General features: G+C 60.5%; 1 protein-coding gene across 2 annotated transcripts in view; it reads right to left on the bottom strand.

The window, feature by feature from the left end:
* The window catches only part of KCNQ1 (potassium voltage-gated channel subfamily Q member 1), a gene marked incomplete at its 5' end in the record, with an annotated part of 258881 nt that overhangs the window by 133507 nt on the left and 99804 nt on the right, over positions 1-25570 (bottom strand). The window contains one exon of one of the 2 annotated variants that reach the window (XM_081154358.1): positions 19194-19314. The exons of the other annotated variant lie outside the window; for it this stretch is intronic. Within the exon in view, the coding sequence (XP_081010484.1) occupies positions 19194-19314 (121 nt within the window). The remainder of the gene's footprint in view (positions 1-19193; positions 19315-25570) is intronic. 2 annotated transcript variants of the gene reach the window in all.

The following is a 25570-nucleotide window of genomic DNA, read 5'->3' on the forward strand; positions in this document are numbered from 1 at the left end:
ATGTGTACTGTGGGGTTTGGGGCATGTCAGTAAGAGGATGGAAGGGAGCCCTCTGCCCAGGTAGGTGGGGCCTCTCCATAGCCCCTTCCCTGCCCGGTCGAGGCTGACTGTCGACCCTCTGGGCCAGTGGGAGCCTCCCCAGCCCCACAACCCATAATGCTCACAGGGTGTCCCAAGAGGCACACATATTAATGCAGGAAATGTGAGCACCATGAGCAGGGAGGGCAGGAAGTCGTGAGCGAAAAACACAACTTGGAAAGTGGAAGCCATTTCGAATCCCACTTGGTCGTCTAGTGTGAACGTAAAGTAGCCTGTGGATCGGAACCCCCCCCCCCACTTCTGATAGATCTTTGCAAAACACAAGCCACGTCTCGGGGCTGTCTGTAGAAGGCTGGCCATGGGCTTGCCCTAGCAGGGAACACTCTAGCCTCTGCCTGTGACCAGAGCGCGGGGGGGGGGGGGGGGGGCTGTGCACAGGCTTCCCCTACCCCTTCCAGACGGGCAGGTCTAGCCAAGGGGCTCCTCCCCGCTCCCGGGGCCAAAGCAAGTCCTCGGTGGGCCACCAACTCCCAGCCAGGCTATCAAGTCTCATCACCCAGGGGAGCTTAGCGTCCCTCCGCTCTGGTGCTGAGACACCGGCCACTCTGCTAGAAAGTGGCCTCAAGGACACGGAGGAAGCCAGTCAATTGCGTGTCCAACAGTGGAGAGGGAGGGAGGTCAGCTAGAAAGTTCCAGAACAGGCCGTGTACCAAGGGAGCACGCTCACCCGACGGAGAACACTGCCGGGAGCCGAGGCCGGGTGGGGGCTGAACCCACGCCGACCCCTGCACTCAGGGCCTGCAGCACGCCTGGGCCACCTCACAGGAGAGGCCACTTGAGCCACTTCAGCCCCGTCGGTGAGGCTGGTTCACCCAATCGGAGGAGGCGCTGTGTCCTGGCGGAGCTCGGCCGGCCCTGGGGGGCGGGGGGGCGCTCAGGGAAAGGTTCCCAAGGTGCTGCACCAGTTAATGAGCTATTTGCCCTAAACAATGTCTCCATCAAGGGAAGGATGGGGTCGGGGGTCCACTGGTGTGGGCTCAGGAGAGACCGGGTTGCCAGGGAAATGCTTCTAAATGGAAAGAAACAAAGGCAGTCATCAGGTTTTGTCCGACGAGGAAAATCATCGTGGAGAGTGTCCCTTGGCCACCTTTTGTGTTTATGATTTGGAAGAGGGAGGCGGCGTGAGTGCGGGGCCAGGGGGAGGGGGCTGGCGCAGCCGCGAGTGCAGCGGAGGTGTGGGGCCCCAGCAGGGGCGGCAGCCCCGGGCCCAGGTCACCGGGGGAGCGGGAGCCCCCGCGGGGGGCGGGGAGAGGGGCCGGGAAGCCCCGCTGCGGCGCGGCTGGAGCCCGCGGCACTGGTGGGGAGCTGGCCCGTCAGGGCGGCACGCACAGTCCTGGGCAGTTTCAGGGTTTCTGCTTCCCCAAGTCTTGATCTGTGATAAATCTCTGCTTCTCCTCAGCAGCTCGGAATGTTTACTCTGAGCTAAGCTCTAGGTTTTAGCGGATCGTGTTTTAATAGGAAAACCATCTTTGATGGAACCATGTGCAATTCCTACTTCTCTCCAACCAGCCGAGCGGACAGTCTCTGCAGGCGGTAGCGACGGGCAGAAAGTGGCCCGGTGGTTGGCCTGTAAAAACTGGCCTCCACGTGGCCTGCCTTGCGAGTTAAACTCCGTTGCCTACACTCAGGCCGATGGGGTGCTCGCCCCCCCCGCGCGGCGTCACCCACAGTGTGCAAGCCCTCAGGCGGAGCCATTGATTGGGTGCTGGCCTGTCCCCAGGCCTCCTGAGTTGGGGAAACTTATCCTGGGCACAGGAAGATTTAAGGGCCCTGGGTTTCAGGCCAGTAGGAAGCTGAAGCCACCTTCCTCTCAGGAGGGCAGGGCAAGGACCCCCTTGGCCTCGGTGCATGCAGACCCAGGCCCCTCTCCGGGAACCCCGTGTTCTGTTCAGGGCCCTCTGCTGTCCCCAAGCCTCTGCTTCTTGATCCACAAAAACGGAAATGATCCCTGCACACAAGGCCCCTAGGGTCATGGGAGTCCCCTTGCTTGATTTCTCCGTATTTCTAGAATGGCAGCAGGGGGAGGTTCTCTGTGATCAGAGACACTTGGTGGACTCAGAGCTGCAGCTGCCAAGGGCCATCTGTGGGCACAGGACGGAGGCAGGAAGCGCTGGGAGGCCTCCTGGCTGCTCCCTGGCCCACGGGCGGCTCGGGCCTCCGCAGGCCCCGAGAGGGTGGACCGCAGCCTGCGCATAAATCCCCCCGCACTTACTCATCCCCTCAGATAGTCATCAAACACTCACAGCCGCCATCGCGGGCCCCACGCGGATTAGGCTCTGAAGATAACAGCGCTGAGCGGGGCGGCCGGCCTATGTCTGCATCCGCCTGTGCGATCACAGGGACAGCCCATAAACCCTCGGCACAAACAAACACAGCTCTGCTGAGCGGGGAGGGAGGCCCGGGTGGTCCGGCCTGGGCCGAGGCTCAGCAGGCACCACGCCGGGCCTGGGCGCTTCGGCTAAGACCCCCAGGGCGAGTGGGCCCTGGCCTGGGAGGGCGGGGAGAGGGTCAGGGAGAGTTGGGCTTGTTTGAAATGACACTAAGAACATTTAAGGAGTCAGGGGGACTTCATACAACCCACTGCTCAGGGTCACCAGCTTCTTGACCTTGGGCCCTCGCCTTAGCCCCCCAAACTTCGGATGGATTTTGTATGAAACAGGAGTGACAGTGGCCGTGTGTCAGGAGCGCCGGCCCGGAGAGTGAGCCTGAAGGCCGTGAAGCACTTGCACAGTGCCTGGCCACAGGGGTGCCGTACTCCAGTATTTCGGGGTTATTCTTTAGCCCAAAGCAGCGCGTGTGGGGCTGGTAAGTTTTTTCCTCCCCTACACAGTAGTGCGGGGCCGCCTTCGGGACACCCGCACAACCAGGGAGCGTGGACAGTGAGGCCAGAACCTCCGAGCGCAGGGACTGCCCACCCAGCTCCTACGGGTCCCGGGCCACAGAGGTGCGCGTGGTCTTACCTCCTGCGTGGAGGGATGGACACAGGGCAGGGGCGCCTCTCCACCCGCCTTCATGGCGCTGCACAGAATTTTCTAGGTCCCTTCAGCTACTGCAGCCGGGACCCCCCTTAGCCCTGGGGCGTGCATGGGCATTGTAGACCGGGGCTGCCCTCTGTCTGTCTTAGCTCAGGTGCATGTGTAGGTTGGTGGGGGGCGCACAGCTAGAAACTTCGAAAGAAGTCAAAGGCACTTTCCTCCCAGGCTTTACAGGCCGGCCTGGCCCGGACCAAGCCCTATTTCCCATCGAGAGAGCCTGAGGCCATGCTAGTCACCTGATCCCCCCCCTGAGCTTTCATGGGTTCCCCATTCTATGGCCGCAGTCACCCCAGCCTTGAGAGCTGTCCTCTACATGGGATGAGCAGGGAGCTTCAAGAGGACCAGGGTCACAGAGCTAGAGAGAGAAAGAGGGGAGGCCCTGGTGGCGGGTGGTAAGAGGCAGGGCCTGGGCGAAGGGGAGGCCTCCCTCGGGGAAGCGTTCGAGGCAGGACCGCCCGTGCGGCTCCCACACGACGCCCCAGGGCGCCCAGGCCCCTCCCAGGGGACCCTGCAACCCCGCATCTTCCCACGGGGAGCTTACCTGCTTCCTCCCACCCCGCTGTCAGACGTCAGCGTGTGAAAAGTTTTCCCTGAGTCCTGAGAGCATTCAGAAATAGAATTGCCGCACGAGGATTTTTTCACAAGGAGGAAATCCTGCCATTTGTGACAACATGGATGAATGTGAGGACAGTGAAATAAGCCAGACACGGGGACAAACGCCGTGACACCACTCACAGGAGTCTAAAACAGTCACACTCAGACCGGGAGCGGAGTGGGGGGCGGGGGCTGTGGAGCCAGCCACGGGGCGCAGTCTCGTTTGGGGGGGGCTCGGGAGCGGCTCCAGCACAGCGCCCCGGGCACACGAGTCACACGTTGCTAAGAGGGTGGGTCTTCAGTGTGCTTATAAAATAGTAATAGTAACGTACATGATAGAGGGGCGGGGAGACTTGAGGTGACTGCATGTCGATGGGCTAGATTGTGGGGATATTCTTTCGGGGGCACCCTCGTCCCCAAGCTCATCCCGCGTATACGTTAATTGTTCATAGGTTTCATGTTGGCCATACTGTAGTGAAGTGGTCTGGAAACTTAAAAAGAAGACAGCCCTTTGTGGGCGGCAGTCTTTCTTATCCCACTTCACAGACAGGGAAACCGAGGCCGCTCACCGGCTCCCGCAGGTCCAGCAGCGGGGTGCCGGCAGGGTCTGCACGTGGGCTCCGGGATCTGCTCTGTCCACTGGGTCTCGCTGACGCGTCAGGGAGGGAGGGCAGGGGACGGGCGGGGCCGTGTGCCTCCCTCCAGGCTGGGAAGGCCACACTGGGCCAGGTGGCTCGGCCAGGCGAGGGCACCGAGTCGCTGTGGGTCACAGTATGAAACCACTTTTCCTGCACCAGCTGTAACAGCACGTGGCAGTAGCCCTTCATCTCGTCAGCGTTTGCCACTTTGGTGGTCGGCGTGGGCAGGGCTAGCTACGTGGTACAGGTTTTGTTTCTTACCACAGATGTTCCTCCTTCAGTGAGGCTTATCTCCCCTCTGGTTCCCTGGTGACTTACTGAGTCCAGTCCACTAGTGGCCCTGACCCTGTGATCCCACAGGTGTGGGACATGACCCCGGTAGCCCTGCAGCCCCTGTGGATCCCACCCCACTTGGCCGTGTGAGTCGGCCCCACGGGGAGCCAGTGCTCCTGCTCCCTGACCTCAGCTCCCCAGGGAGGACTCAGGCCCAGACACCAGAGTCCCTTCCCACTCAGGACCAAACCCTGTCTCCATCTGAAGTGTTTTCACCCGAGGCCATGCCAGGTCCCTGTGCCTGCAGTTTGACAAGCAGCTTCCTCTTATTAGCTCTTAAGTAACAGAGATGAGAGAAACGTAGTGAAGTTCATAAGTCAGATAACCAACCCACTGTCAATAACCTATTGCCAATAACCTGTCATTCATAACCTATCACCAATAGCCTATCACCAGGCCCATCCACCACTGTCCAGAAGTCAGTGTAGAAATGGACACATTGAATCAGAGTTTGAAATATGATAAAGGTAGTGATTTAAATTAGGGGAGAGCTGATGTTCTCAATAGACAGCGTTGGGACTAGTGAAACATACAAAAAAGTACATTGGACTGAATGTCTCCTCAGGCCAAAATCAAGATGAAGCACTATTTAAATGTAAGAAAGAAATCAAAACGACAGAAGGAAACATGGGAGAATTTACTAAAACCATCTCAGGTTGAAGTTCTTTCAAAATTTAAGACTAGGACCCCAAATCACGAAAGACTGCCAAAGTTGAAAATTTTAAGATCCTGGCAGCAGAAAAACACTCAAGGAGCTAAACACCAAAGAAAAACTGGGAGAAAATATTTAAGACACAGGACAGAGCTCCCAGAAGTCAGTAGGAAGAGGTACAGAGATGGTTCCCAAACAAGAGAAACCAGTGCTTTTAATTACTTGAGACGGTAAAACCTCATTCATCATAAAAGATGTAAATGAAAATGTCTATGGAATGCGTGAAGGTAGAGACCCTGGTTCCCACCGGGGAGGCTGTGGGGCACGGGCCCGGGCGAGCAGTTTGTGCGGCCGTGTAAATGGTATAGACTTCATTACAACCCCGCACACATCTCAGCCCTGCTGGAAATAGGGGGCAGTGAACCCCTTAAAGTGACTCCATGAAAATGGGGACTGGAATATCGTGACAGGGAGATCTGATTGGGAAGTTACCCTGAGGAGTAATAATAGTTACGGGACTCAGAGGATCCCTCGTAAAGTCAGTTCTAACTGCAGGCGTCTCCTCGTTTCAGAGGAAGAGGAGCTGAGAGGGGTCCTGCGTGGTGTTGCGGGGTGTCCTGTCCCCTCGTGGGCCCGGCAGCACCCCCCAGGGGGGAGCAGTGTGTGGGAGGCACGCAGCACCCCTGGCGGGGCCGCCCTCCATCCTTCATTCTTTCGTCTGTTGAGCTTGGAGATGCTTATCGAGGACCCAGCCCTGGTTTTCTCCCTGCTGATAACGGGCTTAACTCGGCCTAATCTCCTAATCTCCGTTCAAGAGATCCTTCAGCTTCACTTCACTTCGTGAAACCTCACATCCCGGCCAGATTTACGGTTCTCTCTTCTGAGTGATTTACTTCATGCCGCCCTGTTCGATAAGGGGCAGCCTGGAGAGACCCAGCCAGGAGAGGGAGCGGGGAGGCTGCGGGGCAGCGGGGTGCGGCGGGGAGGCGGCCGCAGCCTAATTTCATAATCGGCTGCTTATCAGAGCATGCGGATGGCTAATGGCGCCTTTACCGCCCTGTACGTCCCTCAGCGGGGGCTTGTCCCCCCCGTCATGGCACATGGAGGCCTCTGCAGCGGGCAGTGAAAAGAAGGTGCAGTGGGGGTCTCGATACAGCTCCACCCCGGGCCACCCAGGGTCCTCCCAAGAACAGCGCGCTGAGGCCGGGTCCCAGCGCAGGGCACTGGCTGGCGCTCCGCTCTCTTCAGGGGCCCTGGGTGGCATCCTGCTCGGGGCCACCGGGCCGCTGTTGTCAAGTCAGTGTCGCCCTTGGAAACGCTCTGGGCCTTAGTCAGGCCTGGGTGGGCTGCCCTTCCCCGCACCGGATGGGAAGCTGCCGACCACCATGCTCCCAGCCACCCGCAGCCTTCCCGCCTTCCCGCCCCGCCGCCGCATGGATTTCTCTGGTGGCCTGTGTCCCCATGTTCACCGGAAGGGGCAGCAAAGCCCGGATGATTAGAGCTGCCAGGAGCACAGCCCCGTCCTCGGGGAAGCCCTGCGAGGTCGCTGAGCAGAGACCAGAGGGAGCCGCGCGCCCACTGCCCGTGCTGAGCACCTGGTGCTCGTGCACGTGCATGTGTGCGTCCACATGAGTGCGTGTCCACATGCATGTGCGGCCCCTTGTGTGCGCGTCCACATGTGTATGCATCCGCCTGTGTGTGCGTCCACATGTGTGCATCCACCGGCGAGTGCTACCACATGCGTGTGCGGCCCTCTACATGCGCGTCTACCTGTGTGCGCATCCGCATGTGTGCGTGTCCACATGTGTATGCATCGCCTGCGTGTGCTTCCACATGCGTGTGCGGCCCCCTATGTGCGCGTCCACATGTGTATGCATCCGCCTGTGTGTGCGTCCACATGTGTGCATCCACCGGCGAGTGCTACCACATGCGTGTGCGGCCCCCTACGTACGCGTCCACATACGTGCGTGTCCACATGTATACATCTGCCAGCGTGTGCTCCCACATGCGTGTGCAGCCCCCTGCGTGCGCGTCCACATGTGTATGCATCCGCCTGTGTGTGCGTCCACATGTGTGCATCCACCGGCGAGTGCTACCACATGCGTGTGCGGCCCCCTACATGCACGTCCACCTGTGTGCGCGTCCACATGTGTACGCATCCGCCTGTGTGTGCGTCCACATGTGTGCATCCACCGGCGAGTGCTACCACATGCGTGTGCGGCCTCCTACATGCACGTCCACCTGTGTGCGCGTCCGCATGTGTGCGCGTCCACATGTGTACGCATCCGCCTGTGTGTGCGTCCACATGTGTGCATCCACCGGCGAGTGCTACCACATGCGTGTGCGGCCTCCTACATGCGCGTCCACCTGTGTGCGCGTCCGCATGTGTGCGCGTCCACATGTGTATGCACCCGCCGGCGTGTGCGTCCATATGTGTGTGCATCCGCCGGCGTGTGCTTCCACATGCGTCTGCGGCCCCCTACGTGCGTGTCCGCACATAATGCTGACATTTAACTGCCTCGCAGATGTACTGCCCTGAGAGAGAGGTGGTTCTTGCTGGGGCAGCTCAAAGGAAGTCTGCACAACCCATATACAACGTCCGAAAGTGCAAATGAGGTGGACATATGCGTCCCCACTTGTGCACGGGGTGGTATATCCCAGCGCACACAGACATGCTTGTCTGTGTCATAACTGTAGGAAAGCCCAGTAGGAAACTGTTCACAGTGGTAACCGTAGGGAAGGAAACTTAGGACTCAGGACTTGGGGTGGGGACGGCCTGATTTTCCCCGATATTTCCTTTCATGCCTGACTGTGTTTGACCAGGCGCCTGTGACACCCACTTGAGTATTATTTTCTAGCACGAAGCTTTCACACACAGGGCACGGTGTGCTGTGGACGGGGCAGGCGACGCGCCACCCGGCTGGACGGTGTGGCCTGCGCTGCAGGGCCCGGGTGGCGGCTGGTGTGGGCTCTGCTTCATGTCACTCCCAGGAGAAGGGCTGCACCGGCACAAAGAGCTTTTTGACAGGGTGAGGCCGAGTGGAGTGAGCGCAGGCCCTGGGAAGGCTCCCAGGGAGCCCACCCCCACGGGAAGGGGTGCCCTGCGCCCTCTGCATGCACATCGCAAGGTCCTCCCAGGGGTGAGACGTTGCATATGTTCTGTCCTCGCAGAGCTGGGGGAGGAGCGATTCTAAAGAAGTGGACGCGTACAGCGTGTTCTCGCTGCCATGTCCCGTTAAACGTATATGTTGTAACGTAACTCTTTCTACTTTCAGGTAATCTCTGATTCTGATTAATGCAACAGTGACCACACTTAATAGGCTTTTAGTTGACTTGCCCAGTGCCTGCATTAATTTAAATATTTCCTAAGACAGACTCACAGCTCCAACTCTTCTGTTTATACTATAACTCAGACCCTGCTTTACGCCCGTGCTCCCTGCTGCTGAAGCCCTGCTCTGGGGAGGAGCGAGCGAGCGTCACGTTCCGAACGGGTGCTGCTCGGGGGTCAGGTTGGGCCCTGGGTGTTCTGGGGAAGTGACATGATGCTGACCCAGGAGGGGCCCCAATCTCTGCCCAGTGGGGCCCCACCGCCACGGGGCAGGGAGGATAGGAGGAGATGTAGGGAGCGGAAGACAAGGCTGGCGACCCGGCCCAGCCTCTCCAGGGGCTCTGCCCCAGGCACCCAGTCCCCTACCTGGGCGTGGGGAGGCCTGGCCACGCGGCTGGCAGGGAAATGGGACGGGAAGAAGGCGGCCACCGTCCACGAGAGGAAACGGAGAGAAACAGCTCCAGTCGCCCCAGAAGCGAGGCTGGAAAACTGCAGCTGGAGTGAGCACAAAGGACTCTCTTCAGAGCCTGCGGCCAAGGTGCCCAGCACGTTTTTTTTTGTTTTTTTTTTACAGCTATTAGGGTGACAGGCCTTTCCAAAGGCCAGCAGTTGGCGAGGGTTTCCAGGAAGCTGGTCTGGCACCAGGCAGGGACTGGAGCGACTTTAACGAGTTAACTTCAGAAGGAAGAGTCATCAGGAAAGGTTTGAGGTTCAGCAAACTGTTTGAATTACTTTACAAAACGTTCTGGCTTTCAGAGTCAAGGGCCTGTTCTGCCGCGACGGCTTGAAGCCAGGGCCTGTTTCAAAGGCCGCGCGGCCTGCACGTCTGATTCCCTCCCGGCAGGTACTGGCCTGAGCCCCTCAGGAGGGCTTCCCAAGTGCCATCCAGAGCTGGCAAACACCGGGGCCGCCTCGCACGGCTCATCAGATACCCCGCGCCCGGCCTCCCTCTCCTGGCCCCCACGGCCGCGTGCACACGTGCGTACACAGACACGCACGCACACCTTCCCCAGGCAGGAAGCTGCGCCCTGCCAAGAGCGCATGGAATTCAGGTTTCCAAAGGTGTCCTTGGCCTCCGGCTCCGCGGCCGCACGCCGAAGAAAGGTCCCAGTGTGTGCCGGGGGCGGAGAGAGAAGGGGCCTCCATCCCTGCTCACGTCTATCTGGGCCCCAAGAAAAACCCACAGCTCGCTGCTCTCTCCACAGCCACACCCGCCTCAGCCACATTCCTTCCCTTCCTGAGCCCGCACTGGGTGGCCCCAGCAAACCAGCCCACACCTCCCTCCCCGTTGCAGGGAGACCCGGGCCAGCCCTCGCGGGGCTGCCAGCAAGCTCAAACGAGGGGCCGCACCCCAGGCCCGAAGCAGCCGGAAACCTCAGGGCCGCCTCCCACCCATGGCTGCCTCACCTACGGGAAAGGGGTGCTCCCCCCACTCGGCTACCCCGAGGCCGAGCTCCCCACACCCGACCTTCACTATCGGCCTCTCTAGCCCGTCTCGCCCTTCGTCCTCCAGGGTCCCCACATACCAGCAAGGACGGTGGTGCACCCCCCCAGTCCAGAGCTCCCCACACCCGGCCTTCACTCTCTCGGCCGCTCTAGCCCATGTCACCCTTCATCCTCCAGGGTCCCCACATACCAGCAAGGACGGTGGTGCCCCCCCCCAGTCCAGAGCTCCCCACACCCGGCCTTCACTCTCTCGGCCGCTCTAGCCCATGTCACCCTTCATCCTCCAGGGTCCCCACATACCAGCAAGGACGGTGGTGCCCCCCCCCCCCAGTCCAGAGCTCCCCACACCCGGCCTTCACTCTCTCGGCCGCTCTAGCCCATGTCACCCTTCATCCTCCAGGGTCCCCACATACCAGCAAGGACGGTGGTGCCCCCCCCCCCCCCCAGTCCAGAGCTCCCCACACCTGGCCTTCACTCTCTCGGCCGCTCTAGCCCATGTCACCCTTCGTCCTCCAGGGTCCCCACATACCAGCAAGGACGGTGGTGCCCCCCCCCCCCCCCCCAGTCCAGAGCTCCCCACACCTGGCCTTCACTCTCTCGGCCGCTCTAGCCCGTCTCGCCCTTCGTCCTCCAGGGTCCCCACATACCAGCAAGGATGGTGGTCCTCCCCCCCCTCCTCCCCCGCTGGTCCAGTCTGGGCCTCCGAACACGGAGATTGCACCCTCACAGTTAAACATTCGCAGGCAGAGTCCAACACCAGCCCTTCAAAGAGATGAGCCGTGATCCGCCACACGGCGGACAGGCTGGTCATGCTCAGCTTCTCCGACCCACGGGGACCCTGCCCTGCATGGCCAGGTAACGACAGGCAGAGAAGACTCCTTCTGGGGGTCACCAGAGGCAACAAGGACTATGATGACCCAGAGCGTTGACAGAGACGTACCCAGGCGTGTGTCTGCCAAGGCCCACTTCCCAGGCACCCTCGTGTCTCCTCCCGAGACCGTTTCAAACGTGGGGCCTCCCGGGAGCCTGCGTTTCCTCCTGGGGAGGTGGCGTGGCTCTGCGCCTGGGCCTGGAGCCTCTTGTTGGGCTTCCGGCTCTGCTCCTCCTGCCTGGGTCAGGATGGTGGCACCCTTCCCTGGTCCTGCCCACTGGGTCTCCTGGCTGAGGACTGTGAAGTCCCGCCTGGCCCGAGAGGCCGAGCCCACTGTCCCTCTGCCCAGCCTGGGCCCACATTTTGGTGTCTGGAGTCCTTGGCTCCACCAGTCTCCTTCCAGGCACAGCCTGCAGAGGGCTCAGTGGGGGACACTATTCCCTGTCCCTTAGGGGGGGACCTGCATGGGGCAGAAGCAAATAAGGAGCAGTACATGGCCAGCCCCAGGGTGCGAGTGAGCGTGGTCTCCCTGCAGTTGGGTGACCGTGGCCTAGTGCTTAGGGAAGTACCCCACCAGCCGCCAGGACTGTGGTCACTTGGTCCAGGCCTGATGAAGGGACTGGCTGGACCTGGTGCAGGGGAGGAGCCAGGCCCCACTAGGACAGCAAAGAGCAAGGACACACAGTCCAGAGCCGGGGCCTGGCCCTGCGGGCAGCTGGCACATTCTTTAGGTGCAGCCCCCTCATCTCTGGTCTCGGGCTCCTGTTCCCCAGTCTGTCCGTCTCCTGACACCTGTAGGGAGGGTTTTCCCACCCAAACCCAGGCCGTGTGGCCCGATAGTGTCCACTCCCCAAAGCAGGGGATGGGGGGGGAGCTGGGAGCTCAGAGCTGCTGGGCACTGCCACCAACTGAGGGGGTCATGGAGAGCACAACTAAGTGAAGCCGTTCGAGCCCCTGGGGACGCCCCAGCCCCGCCTCAACGCAGCAGCCAGAGCTCGATCAGACGGAGCCAGTGTCCTGAGCAGCTCCAGTGGGTCCCGGGCCCTGCAGCCCGCCCCGCCAGCGCCCACCGGGAGCCCACACACCCGCGAGGTGTCCCTGGGGCAGCTCAAAAGGAAAGGCCGGGAGAGCACGTCAGACCCGAAGGTTCCATGTAATTCAACAAACTTGGATGGACCTAAAGATTGGAAAACAAGCACCCCAAAAGCACAAGGGGAGGGTTAGGTGGAAGATGAAAAGCTCCCTCAGGACAGGACGGCTGCCCAGTCGGGGCCGCGCAGTGGGAGGCACTGGGCCGCGCCAGCCGCGCCAGGGGCCGAGCCCAGGGCACAGGCAAGGATGTCGGGCCGAGGTCTGGCGGGATCTGGCCTCGCGCGTTGTTCCCCGGATCAGACACCAGCTGCCTGAGGACTTGGCCCGGGGGGGGGGGGGGGGGGGTTGCTGCCCGGTCCCGCCTGTGCCCTCTGGGGGCAGCACCTCTGCCCGTAGCCGCGAGGGGGAAGGACCCCGAGTGCGGGTCTCCATCTCCGCTCTCTGAACAGCCTCCCCCACCACCCCGCCTCCCCACCTCCCCAGGGGCCTCTTCTGCCCGGCATAGCACCCTGCCTTCTGCCTCAGTTTCCCCAGGAGGCACCGCCGGACACGCGGTGGCACTGGTTATACTTCGGGTGCAGCGTAGCCTGACCCTGTGTGACTCAAAGTCTTACGAGACAAATAGTCAAAATTAACTTTGAGAATCCCTTGAAGTGCCCCTAAAGATCCCCTTTCCCAGAGCTCTGCATATGCCCCCCCGTAGTTGTCGTGCCCACTGGAGTGGGAGCCCCTCTGTGTTGACCTCCGGGATCCATGGGGGAAACCTGCCCGGTGTCCACCCCTTCCCGGGACACTCCCCAGGAGTTTTCCCTGCACCTCCACAGGTGTTGAAGCAGCTGGTGAGCCCCCTTCCCAGCTCCGAGCGGCTTGGGTGGGTCCTGGGCCCACAGACACCCCCTGCCTCCGCCCCCCCCCCCCCCATGGCCCGGCCTCCGGGGCCTCCAGGCACATCTTGTTAAGGACAACACCTGGTGGCTACACGCGGTGACCCCTGTGCATCCCATAGAAACTCGTGATTGGCAGTTTCAGCAGCTCCGGGCCAAGTAATGGAGGCCCCCCAGAGTCTCCCCTCACAAGGGCCGTACGGTTAACATCTACTGGGCACTTCACTGAGTCAGGTTCACGCGGGACGCCCGCCCCCAGCCCCTATCTCCAGGCCTAGTACCAGCACCGTGAGACGCGTCCCCACGTCCATGAGAGTCAGAGAGGCGAGGTGACTGCCCCGGGGCTCCACAGGCAGGACAAAATGACCTGAGCTGGCCAGGACTCCCCAGTAGGCAGTGTCCCCAGGCTGGCTGAACACACGGCATCGACAGGGAACAAGCCTCAGACGAGGTGAGCACAGCCACGGCGCAGAAAACTGCAGACACTGGAGGAGAAACGAAGAAAGCACGCGAGGCACCGCGAGGCCACCCCCCGCACGGCACGGACGCCCGCCCACAGGGGCCTGGGAAGCCGGCGTGGACGGGGCCCGGCCACACAGACACGGCCAAGCCGGTCGCGAGCAGGGGCACTGGCAGGAGCCTGTGTCACCCGCTGTCCGGCCCTGTCATGAGACCACCGTGATAGGAAGCACCGCCCTGGCAAGAAAAACAAGCGAGAAACTCACTCAAGTCCGCCAGTGGAACCGAATCGGGTCCAAGCAGCCCCGGCGCATGGCGAGCTGGTCACTTCGGGCGGAGACGACAGTCCTTACGGTGCGGAGGCTGAGCCAGACCGGACATCCAGGTGGGAGAGTGAACCTTGACCTCGGCCTCGCACTGGACGTCCAGGTGGGAGAGTGTACCTTGACCTTGGCCTCCCCCTGAACATCCAGGTGGGGAGAGTGTACCTTGACCTCGGCCTCGCCTGGACGCAGCGACCCACCCCAGGAGGACTGCAGACCTGGGGCAGGGGAGCTAATGGAGCCGCGCGACACCCAGCATCTTGGTGACCTCGGAGTGGTCAGGGCTGCGTAAATAGGACGCATCCCGCGCCACCCCGGGAGGAAACGTCTGAGGAGAGGGATCGTGTGGCAATTCAGACCTTCCGTTCATCAAAAGGCCCCCCGAGAGAACCAGGGTGCCCTGTAGGAACGTGTTTCTGACAAATGTCACATGTCCAGGACATAGAGAAACAGAAAAAACTACAGTCACTGGAAAAGTTCACCCAAAACCCAATGGCAGGAGACGTGGGCATCTGACAAAAGGATAGTGGCCGGCTAAATAGTAACCGCATGGGAAGGGGCTGCCGCCCGGGCCGGGGTCCCGCGAGGTGGCCGAGGGAGTGCGGAGCCGCCCACTCTCTGGGCCTCCACCTAGACAGCGACCTGCCCTCACAGCGGTGCCACGAGGCTGGTCACAGCCTCCCACGCGCTCAGGGATGGAGGAAGCGAAGCTCCCAGCGGGCAGGGGCCTCTGGGGGCCACCTTGAGGGCACCCCATCCCCAGTCCCGTCTCTTTCCCACCAAACCATCTGCCTTGCTCCTGATCGAATCGGGACACTCAGGTGTGTCCCCCCCAATGCATGTCGGAGCCAGGGCTGAGCCTGGCCGGGGCTGGGAGCCTCTGACAGGGAGCCTGTGACTCACAGCTCCGCGTGGCCCTGCCGCGGGGCTGCCTCGGCACCCCGTGTCCACAGAGGTGGCCTGAGCCCCCAAGAAGGCAGGACACCAGTCTGGAAAGACAACCTGGTCTCCTCTGCCCCTGACAGGCCCCCTCCCCTGTTCCCCTGGACACTGGCCCCAGAGCAGCCCCTCCTCCCTCCCCACCGAGGTCTGCAGGGCAGGAAACAAAGCGGGGAGCTGGCAGGGGTGCGGCGCCTACACGGCCACGGCCCACACGTGGGAGTGGGGCTTGCGTGTCCCTGACATGTCCCAGGCAGGCTGGGCCCAGAGCTGCCTCTGGGCCCGCGGAGCTGAGCGGGGCCGAGCCTTGTGACATTTGCCCCGTTTCCAGAAGGCACGGCTGGGCTGGCCCGGGCCGCGCTGACAGATGCAGAATTCAGGAGACATTAGCAGCGATGTGGACGGGAGCCAGGCCGCAGCGGCCTCGCTGGGAAGGAGAAACTCGAACGCTTTGGCGTGAGATTCTGCAGGGTCCGGGAGAAAGTTGAAGACATGGAAATTCTAATTAACACACGCGGGGCTGGTTTCGCTCAAGGATCTACGGGCTGTCATGTTGGGGAGGCCTGAGCACACATGCTCGCCAGGGGTGCTCGTTCGTGGTCATCTGGGGGGGCCCTGGGGCACCCCCGCCTCGGGGCTGCCTTCCCCCCATCCTGGTGCGGCGGACTTGGCTCTGCACACTTCCCTACAGGGCAGGACGGGGTGGGGCTGGTAAACGCAGCTGAGTCCCCACCTAAGGTGCCTGGCAGCAGAGATGGGGGGCCAGGGGCCAGTTCGTCTGAAGGGACCCTTTGGGGACACCGCAGGCTGCTGTGCTCAGGGTGGCCTGGCCTCTTGCACCTCTCTTGTGGGGATCTCCATGCAATGATAGGGCCCATGTGGCTTCCAGGCCTGTCCTGGATGACTGGGCAGCTGGGAGAGTATTTCCCGGAGTGGCCGCCGTTTCCCAAGGCTGTGGGGCAAGGGTGCCCCAGCCACACCCGCACTCAGCCGGCCCCGAGCCACAGCTCGTGCTGAGGTCCACACTGGCCCTGGCCCTGTGCGCTGGCACCCAGGCACCCGAGCCCTAGCTCTCTCCTCCGTGGAGGAGCGGGCCAGACCCTGCGGGGGACCCTGTCTGCCCTGGAGTGGGGGTTCTGGAGCTTTAGGGGTGTTGGGGAGGCAGGGGCCGAGAGGAGCTGCATGTGCCCTGCTCCCCAGAGGCCGAGGGTCAGGCAGGGAAACACCCCAAAAGGGTCACAGGCCCCATATTAACAGCTTGGGGAGCTGGTACCGAGGCCTCGAGCGGGAGGAGCACATGGCTGCCTGGCCCGCAGGCTTCCTGGGCCCGAGGCGAGGACGAGCCGATGCTGGGAGGGGGAGGGATCTGCTGGCCGCAGGCGAGGGACAGTGTTTCAGTCGGGGATGCCCTGTGCAAAGCACAGGGACACACGGCGGCTCTCCCAGTGCTGTGGCTGTGACCCTCGGTGGGCAGAAGCCCTGGAATTCTCCCTGGCTCTTGGGGTGCAGGCCTCCCCTCCTCTGGAGTTGTGGAGGGGCGTTCCCCTAGTCCCCACACTGCACCCTGCATGCCCTGTCTACTCATATTTGCCCCTAGGAAACCCCGCAGCAAGGCTCTGAGTGGGGCCGTAGGCACAGGGTGCTGGAGGCACCCGACGCTCCCTTCTGGCCTTGCGGGGCCTAGAGGACTCTGCCTGAAAGGGGTGTGGGCAGCTTGGGGTGGGGGGCTGGCCGAGGGTGCTGATGTGGCTAAAGCCGCTCTGTTTCCCCAGCCAACTGAGCCCCAGCTCCTTGCTTGCCACGACTCCCTCGTTTGCACCAGGCTTGCTCGCTGACCAGGGGCCCCCACCCCGTGCTCCACCGACGGCCAGCAGGCCCCGGAAAGAGGGGCTGCTCCCAGCCCCAGGGACCTTCCCGTAATCAAGGCTGCAGTGACCTCACCTCCCTGGGGCCTTCGGGTGGGGAGAGCTTGAGATGGAAACAAAATGTGTCTTTATTTATGCTTTTAATTTGAATTCTGGAACTGGCCCAGCGTGGTAATACATCTAGCATCAGTAAAATGCTGGGGGAAACGGATCTGCTCCTCGGTCATGCCCTCCGCCTACTCGGCCCCTTGTGGGACCCCGCGCACCCGTCCCTCACTTGCACGTCGGCCTGCGCCTCCCAGTGCAGGCGTGCGGGGTGCCCTGGGCTGGGGTGCCGTGGGGGCTGCGGCTGGAGCGGGGTTTTAGGGGCCTTGATCACCAGGCAGGCTGTGGGGAGGTGCGGGAATGCGGCCGCTGCCTCCCGGCCCTGAAGGCGGTCGCAGCCCCAGTGGGCCTCTGCCTGGCGCATAGCCCTGGGGCCCATAGGTGCTAAGGCCCCAACCCCTCCTTCACGGAGCCTGACTCCTATGCTCCCCAGCAGGGCTCCCTTGAGGGGCGGTGCCCTGACTACTAAGCATGCGGGCACACAGATCCCTTGCCAACAGCCTCGACTTGGCCTTGACCAAACCACAGTGCCTGAAGGTGGCCCGCCATGGAAACCTTGATGTCCCTCTCCCGGCCCCCCACAGACCCCTTACCGAGCACACGCCTGGGCTTTTCGCCCACCCCCCAGCTGACCCACACCCAGCCTCTGCTTCTGAACAGGTTGCTGGGTGAGGACTGGGGTCTTGGTCGTGCCTAGGCCCGCCCAGCACTGGATAGCACCCCGTCCCCCTCCCCGGCCAACCAGCCACGCTCTGGGATGCTGGCCCAAGAAGGGCCACAGCAGGCTCTGGATGGTGACACACTAGACCCATGGCAGGCGGAGAGCTGGCTTGAGCTGTCTGTCTAACAACCTGCCTTGGAGAAGAGACAGGAAACGGCCACACGCCCCCGACATCACGGCCACACTGGCTTTGGGTGCCTCTTGGGGCTCCCTGGGCAGGTGGGCAGCCTCTGGCCCCAGGATGATGGGTGTGTGCTGATGCCAAAACAGACAGCCTTCCCGGGGGGCGGTGAGCAGCCGCGGACCACCTCGGTCCCCCCACCTCGGTCCCCCGTCCTTGACTACCTCATGCTGGGCCTCCCGGGGGGGGCGCTCACAGGGCCCAAGAGGCTGGTGAGGCCCGACTGCCCAGCTGAACAGACGGTGGGTGACAGCCCTGTCCCCCCAGGGTGTGACTCCTGTGTGTGTCCCAGTCACCAAGCCTCGACTGAGAGTGGAAGACACTGACTCCGACCGGAGCACAGGAGGGGCAGGTGGAGCAGCCCAGTGGGCCTGCGTGTGGCCACCTGGGTGTGGTCATGGTCCTGCAACTCTGAGCGATCCTGCCCCCCAGGTGGGCACGTCTCCTGTGCCGTGCACAGCTCCAGCCACAGAACGCCGACGACACTGCCCGGCTCTCATGCCCGGGCTGCACAGGCCTCGGCGAGTGCGAAGCTCGCTCCGCCTTCGGGCACCAACCTGGACCTGCCCGGCTGTTCTCACCGTGCCCAGGACGCATCCCAAGGTCAGAGCCCACTCCCAGGCCCCACGGCTGCTCTGCCACCGGGTACACTCGGACGAGCGGCCCTGCTTCCTAGGGACCCTCCCCCCAGGCTGGGAACGTGCACTCGGCCTGCCCTGCCAGCCTCCCCGCCAGCACAGAGGCCTCGAAAGATGGCCAGCGGGGCCTTCTGATCACAGTACCGCCCCGAGACAGCCGCCTCAGCCTGGCCTCCTGGCCCTTTCAGCCCTGGTTCCGTGAGCAGCCAGGAGGCCCTGCATTCTGGTCCCAATGTCCTGTGTCACCTGTGAGCCAGTGGCACAGGCAGTGGGCCCCTTGGAAGCCAACAGCGGCACCCAGAGTCCTCGGAACCAGGGGAGCTCGTGGACCGTCACACAGAGCAGGGAGCGCCCGCCGGGGCCCGCAGGGGCTGTGCGCTCACATCCGGACACACAAGGACATCTCCGGGGAAATCCCTGGCGGGTGGCGGCCAGAAAGGGCCTCACCGTCCCACTGACCCCACAGCAGGCTGTGGCCGCTGGGTGCCCGGCGAGGAGCACGGGGTCACATGCTGCAGGGACGTCAGGCCACCGCAGGCCCTGGGGACGGCGTGGAGAATCGGCCGTTTCCTCCACCTGAAGGAGCCCCGGGGACAGCCGGCAACTGGCGGCCGCACCCGGCATCTGCCCCGGGGCTCTGGCCAGGGCTCCGCGGGGGAAACGCTCGCAAACAAAGTCGTCTCTTTTTTGGGGGAGCGGAGGAGGGGGCCAGGGGAGAGAAAAACAATCTCAGACGCTCGAAGCACGAAAACAAGCGGAAACGGACTGGCCTGGTTTTCCGTACGGCAGAACGGGCGGCTCGTGTTCTCGGCCGTGGCGGGAAATGCCCCTGCCCTCCCGCCTGCTCCGGCCCTGGGCCGGCCCCTGGTGGCCGGCGGCCCCCGAGGACAGGCGGCAAAGGCGGCAGTGACCCAAGTCCTGGCTCAGCCCGAAGGCAGCAGCTCCGAGCCCCGCGCCCCCCAGCCCGCCGGTGGGCAACCGGGCACTCACTGCGACACGTGGGTGATGGGGGTCAGCAGTGTCTCCCCCTCCAGGTCCAGGTCCTCAGTGAAGCTGTTGGTCCTCGTGAAGTGGGTGGCGCTCACCTCCAGCACCGCGGGGCGTTTCTTCGCTGCAGGGAGAGGGTGGGCAGCACGTTAGACCCCCGCGGACGGCCTGGTGGCCGAGGGGCCCGGGGCTCGCAGAGCGGGGCTCAGATGCCCGTCCCAGCCTGCCGCGCTGGCATGGACGGGCCTCCACATCCCGAGCCTCCCCGCGGATGGGACATCTGCTGGGTTGGAGCGGAGACTGAGCACGGGGCCCCAGCCCCGGGTACCGGGCGGGGTGTGGTGTGAAACGGCCCCCCCGTGCCTGAGCTTCACCGGCTACAGAGCAGCTGAGGCCAGCGATGCCGCCTCGGCGAGGACTGTGCCCGCTCAGCTCGGGTGTCTGGGCCTCTCCCCAGGTTCATGCCTGACCCTCGGGGCAAGGATAAAACAGACAGGCGCAGATCTGGAGACGCTGACCCCGCCCCCCACCCTGTCGCTGACGTGCAGATGCTGGGGTGGGGACCCCTCACGGAAGATGTGGCTGGTAGGACTCCGGTCTGTGAGGACAGGAGAGCCCTGGAGGGAGGGAGGGGTCACCACGGCCCCCCTCGGGCCAGGACGCCACATCGCCACCCACACCGAGGGACCCGCCCCCGCAAGCGGCTGCACATTTGGGTGCTGGGCCGCCCTCCACGGTCTGGCACAGGCCCTGGCCTGACCAAGAACACCCCCCCGTCTCCTGGTTTTCGATCCGGACTTCAAGTTTTTATTGTAAAAGAACTAACTGCTCGCAAGGAATAAAGATTCGCGAAGGCCCTCCCCCTCCAAGGCCATCAGCGTCCACCGCCAGCTGGACTCCTAGCGCTTCCTCCCCCGCTTGGCGCAGTGGCGGGGGCCGGGCGGGATGCTGGGGCGCCCTGCCGGTTCCGTCCCTGTCGCCGCACGTGCTCACCTCACTTTCTACAGCTTGACGGATGTGGATCTACGTCTGGCTGTAGTGGGTGCTCGGCAGCCTGGAGCTTAGATCTGCGCAGGGAGCTCAGCCTCCCACCCCTGACGGACACGCGGGCTCCGTGGGCCCCGCGGGCTCGAAGCCGCTGCTTGAAGACAGGAACGTGCTTCCCGTCTCTACGAAACTTGGGGCGGGGGAGAGGTGCTTGCTGGGTGGTTTTAATTTATGTCGCCGGATTGTTTTCCTGAGAAGTGGGAGCCATTCAGACTCCACCAGCGGTGGCAAACGCGCCCGCCTTCCCCACCCCCGCCCCCAGACCGGTGCGGGCGGCCTGCGCGGGCTGGCCGGGCGCGGGTGGAGCCCGGGACGCGTTCCTCCTTCCCTGCTGAGGGCTGTGCGGCTCGGAGGCTGTTTGGATTTCCTCTTGCGGAATCATCTGTTCACATCCTTTGCACATTTCTGCTCGAGTTGTAGGAATTTTTCATGTATGAGAAATATTAACCCCTTCTCATAGGAGGCACCAGCGCCTTCCTCGGTCTATCTTTGGTGTTTTACCTTAATTGTGGCTGTTTTTAACCACAGAAAACAGTTTGTGCTGTTGTTTTAATTCTCACCCAAAGATAATGGGTTTTTTTTTATTGATTTTTTTTTTTTTCAAGAGACATCAATTGGTGCCTCCCATGCAGATCCCAAGCGGGGATTGAACCTGCGGCTCAGGCATGTGCCCTGATCAGGAGTCAAACCTGCAACCTTCTAGGACGATATTCCAATTTACTGAGAGAGCCACGCGGCCTCTTTTTAAAAAATATTTATATATATATATAATGGCATTCCTATCTTTGGCTTTTTGAAAAGGGGAGGTTTTCCCACTCCAAAGTAATTCATATGTTTCCTAAATCCATTCAAAATTTGTGTGTGTGTGTGTAAATTTTCACCCATTTAGCATTTATATCTAACATTGTGGGAGACGAGCAGTCAGAATATGAAGATGTAAAAGCTGTTATGTACCATCTTACGAGAGCACTAAAGCAAAACATGGACTGATGTCTCTCGAAGGAAACAGGAGAAAATCCCTGGGCCTCGCATCTGGCCATGAGTTTGGAACTAGGACATTAGACGCTCAGTCTGTAAGGGGGGGGGACGTGGAAGAATTGGGCTTTATCAAAATGAAAAGCACTTGCTTTGTGAAAGACCTGGCTAAGGAAATAAGACAAACCCCAGACTTGGGGGAAATGTTCACACATCACCTACCTGGTCAAGGGCTTGTCTCGGAGCAGAAAGAACGCTCGCCATTTGACAACAGGAACGCGAACAACCCGGTTTTAAAAGTGGATTACAAATAAACACAGGATAAAAAGTGGATTACAAATAAACATACGATAAGAATGGATTACAAATAAACGTCTGAGAAGATGCCTGTCCGATCCACGTCAGCAGTTATCAGGAAAATGCAAATTAAATCCACAGTGAGCGACCACTACACCCTTATGAGAATGCCTACAATTTTGAAATGGTGTCAGTTTTGGATACTTGGGAAGCAGAGAAAGATAGAGCCTTACCTCTCACCTTAGATAGGGAGAGGGAAGAACCGAAGCCCGACGCCAAGTGGGATGTGCAGTGGTGAGCACTTTCACGTGCTGCTGGGCAGCCATGGTGGGGGAGAGCCAGGCAGTTCCTTATACAGTTAAACATGCACTCGCCGTGGGACCCAGCCATCCCTCTCAGTTATTTACCCAGATGAATTGGAAATTTGTGTTCCCAAAAGCCCGTACATAAGCTTGTATACCCCCCTTTTATCACAATTGCCAAAGCCTGGAAACAACCGAGATGTACTTCAGTGGGTGAGTGGAAAACTGTGGCCCAAACAGACAATGGAAAACCACTTGGCAATCAAAGGAAATGAACTAGTGGCTCATGCAACAACGCGGAGGAATCTCAAATGCATGTTCTGTAGCAGTGAAAGAAGCCAGATGCAAAAGGCTACGTATTATGTGATTCCATTTATATGACATTCTGGAAATGGAAGCACTCCAGGGACACGGAACAGATCGATGGCTGCCAGTGTTTCGGGGAGGGGGGTCCTTGATTTCAAAGGGGTCACACAAGGGAATTTTCAGGGCTGTGGACCTTTTCTGTGTGATGCCGCAGTGGTGGATACGTGACATTTGTCAAAACGCACAGAACCAGACATCTCCAAGAGTGAGCTCTGCTGTGTACAATCTAAAAAGAAATCTCTCAGAAGGAAACGGAACGAGGAACCGGCCTACAAGGCCTCGGGAAGGGGTCTTTGGACTGGATAGGATACAGCTAAAGTGAAAAAACACACCACAACTCCAACACAGAATGAGTTCACTAAGGTGGTTTCTCAGGGTGCTGCTCATCCACACAGATCAGACAAATAGTCCATCGATTATAGATTATGACGGCCAGATTTCTCATGGTCAGAGGAAAATGACAAATAAATGGAGTGGGGTGTGTAAGCGAGCCCCATGGTTAGAAACATCAGCGTGAACTCATATGTAGCTTGATACAGACACAGATGTGTGCACACTTGGGTTATGTACAAACATGTGTTTCCCAGCTCTGTCTGCTGAGAGGCCCTGGAAAGAGTGACAGCCCCAGAGCTACACGCACACCCAAGGCCCGGATTCTGGTTTTTAACTACCACCCGTTCTCCACGGAAAGGACCTGGGGCTCTGGCTGGATGGCGATTTGTAGGCCTGAGCAGGGAAAATACGTGATGAGCCCGAACGATTGTCTAGTGCCGGGAAGGAGGAACATGCTCAGAAGGAAAATGGAAAGAAAGCAGGCATGTCCCATAGGCCCAGGAACCCGAAGGAGCTCTCAACCCAACGGCCATTAAAATGAAGACCTAATCTGAGCAACAAAGGAAATAATGATAATGTTGGATTGTAGCTCAAAAGATACCCAAGTCCTTACCGATATAAATTAAGAAATAACTGGAGGAAAGGGACAGACCTTCCTCGCAGAAGAATTCTAAATGATGCCCGAAGAAAGAATGGGGAAAGTGGAAAAGCCCCCGCTGGAACGCAGGGGTACTTGCTGCGGGCAAGATCCTCGGGTGAATGCTGAAATTAGCAGGTGAGGCTTTAAGACACAGCTCCAAAGTATCTGCCCTCAAATATGTGTTCCTCGCTGTGGCGGTCTGAACACGGCTACCGAGTCTTAGCTACGCCCTCCTGCAGGAGGCAGAGCCTGACTCCCTCCCCGCCCCTCCCCGTGAGTGTGGGCTGGACTCAGGGACCAGTTCCCACGACTAGACTGTGCCAGGGAGGAAGAGTGCCCTGGTGGTGGGGGAGCCCGGCTGGCACCACCTCACCCAGGCGAGGCCAGGTTCATATCCTCAGCGACTGCGTGTTGATGTCATGTATCCTGACGTGATGCAACGAGACATGGACCCTGAGAAACGTCAATGACTAGTACCCCTCAGTGTCAGGGTCACAAAAGACCAGGCAGGACTGAAGCCATCCCCGAGCACAGGATACTGAGGATACCTGCTCACCAGATATAATGCTGGATCTGAGAACAGAAAAGGGACACGAGTAGTTAACCTGGGGATATCCAGGTAGATGAACTAAACTGGGCGCTGCCAGCTGCTGCCGTGTGGATGTCTTCCTCCCGAGCATGGGTATAGGAGAAGCTAACGTCAGGGGCAGCCAGTGAGAGGTCTGGGGGGCCTCTTGTGTAAATCAAAAAGGTCGTAATATCTAGTTAAGGATACACAAGAACTCTAAGGAGAAACGGTAAAACCTTAGTAGGAGTTGTTGAAGAAGAAAGACAAATGGAGACGTTGGCTTTTCTTCTGACTCAAAGACCCAATCTTGAAAAGATTCTTCCCAAATCTCACGGGAACTCCCATAGTTGTGTGCTAGACCCTTGGCGAGCTGATCCTGGGATTGACCTGGACGTGCTTAAGGACCAGAGTCCCCGTGTACCTGAGGGACAGCACAGCAGAGGTCCCGCTCTATGGACATTGGGCCTTCCTGTGAGGCCACGCTCGTTAGGATGGTGCCAAGCTGGTGAAGAAGGATGGACCGGCCAAAGGGACAGGGCCGAGTGTCAGAAATAGCCCCACCCTTATGGACGAGTGCTGTGTACTGTGGTGGCAGAGATGGTCAGGGACAGCTGGCTGCCCACGTGGGGGAAATGTTGGAACGGCCCCATCCCTCACACCGTACACGCATTTGTGGCACCCAGGAGATCGGAGACAAATGACAAAAAGCGAATCTACGGAGCCTTTGTGAGTGAATCTAGAGGGATATCTTCATGACCTCAGGGTTTGGAAGGTTTTCTAAAACGTACGAAGCAATAGCCATAAAGGAAAAGACCGACTGACTTGACTACGTTAAAATGAGGACCTGGTCACCAGTGACACCCTGACAGTGAAAAGACAACCACAGGAAACCAGTGTCCACAAAACATGTAGAACTTGGCCAGAGAACTACGGACACTGTAAACAACTTAATGAAAAGTTGCGGCAGGCCCACACGCCCGTCGCGGGAGGAGCCAGGTGGCCGGGGCGCGTGGGACAGGTGCGCACCCGACAAGCAGTCGGAGCTGTAAATAAACTCGGGGAGCTCGCGGCCCTTGGGGGCGAGGGGCAGCCTTCCAGCAGGAAGCCGCACAGACAGGACTGAGTCACACCGGAGAAGGGCTCCGAGCTCCGAGCTCCGAGCTCCGAGCAGGCTCTCTGCCCATGGCGGGGAGAAGGGCCCGCAGCGAGCTCACGGGTCTGGGCCTGGCAGGAGCGCCTCCCGCGCCCAGTGTGGAGACAGGGCTGCAATTCAAGGGTCCTGGGTTGTATTTCACAGTTGTCGAGTGACAGAGCTAAGACTTCATCCAGGATTCAAATGTTCTCTCAACAAGAAAAAATTAAGACAAAGGGACAGGAAAACGAACAGGAGTGCATGTTCTCACGTCTGCATCGCCGTACGCAGAAGGAATGGACGGCGGGGGGTGGCTGGAAAGTGGGGCTGTTTTGCAAACCTCCGAGATGACAAGTACCATGTCCCCAGCCCGGGGCCAGGGCACGCACCTGACCCCTGAGAGTGGCCCTGCCCGGCGCACATCAGCTGGTGCCGCGTGGGCGTGGCTGCACCTGCCACACAAGAATGCGTGCTGCTTGGTTTAATCTTGGGAACGGCGCACAGGGCCCCAGAGAGGGATGATGAGCGGGTGCCACGGGGTGGTTTCCCCAGTTGGCGGGAAAGGTGCAGCTCTGAGTCCGGGGTCTGCTGCCTCGCCACCACTGGCAGGCACTGACCCGGGTCGTAGACCCCTTCCCCGTGGCCCCCCCACTGGCAGGCACTGACCCGGGCCTCAGACCCCTTCCCCGTGGCCCCCCCACTGGCAGGCACTGACCCGGG

Source organism: Miniopterus schreibersii (genome assembly GCF_964146895.1).
Source record: "Miniopterus schreibersii genome assembly, chromosome: 12".
NCBI lineage: Eukaryota > Metazoa > Chordata > Mammalia > Chiroptera > Miniopteridae > Miniopterus > Miniopterus schreibersii.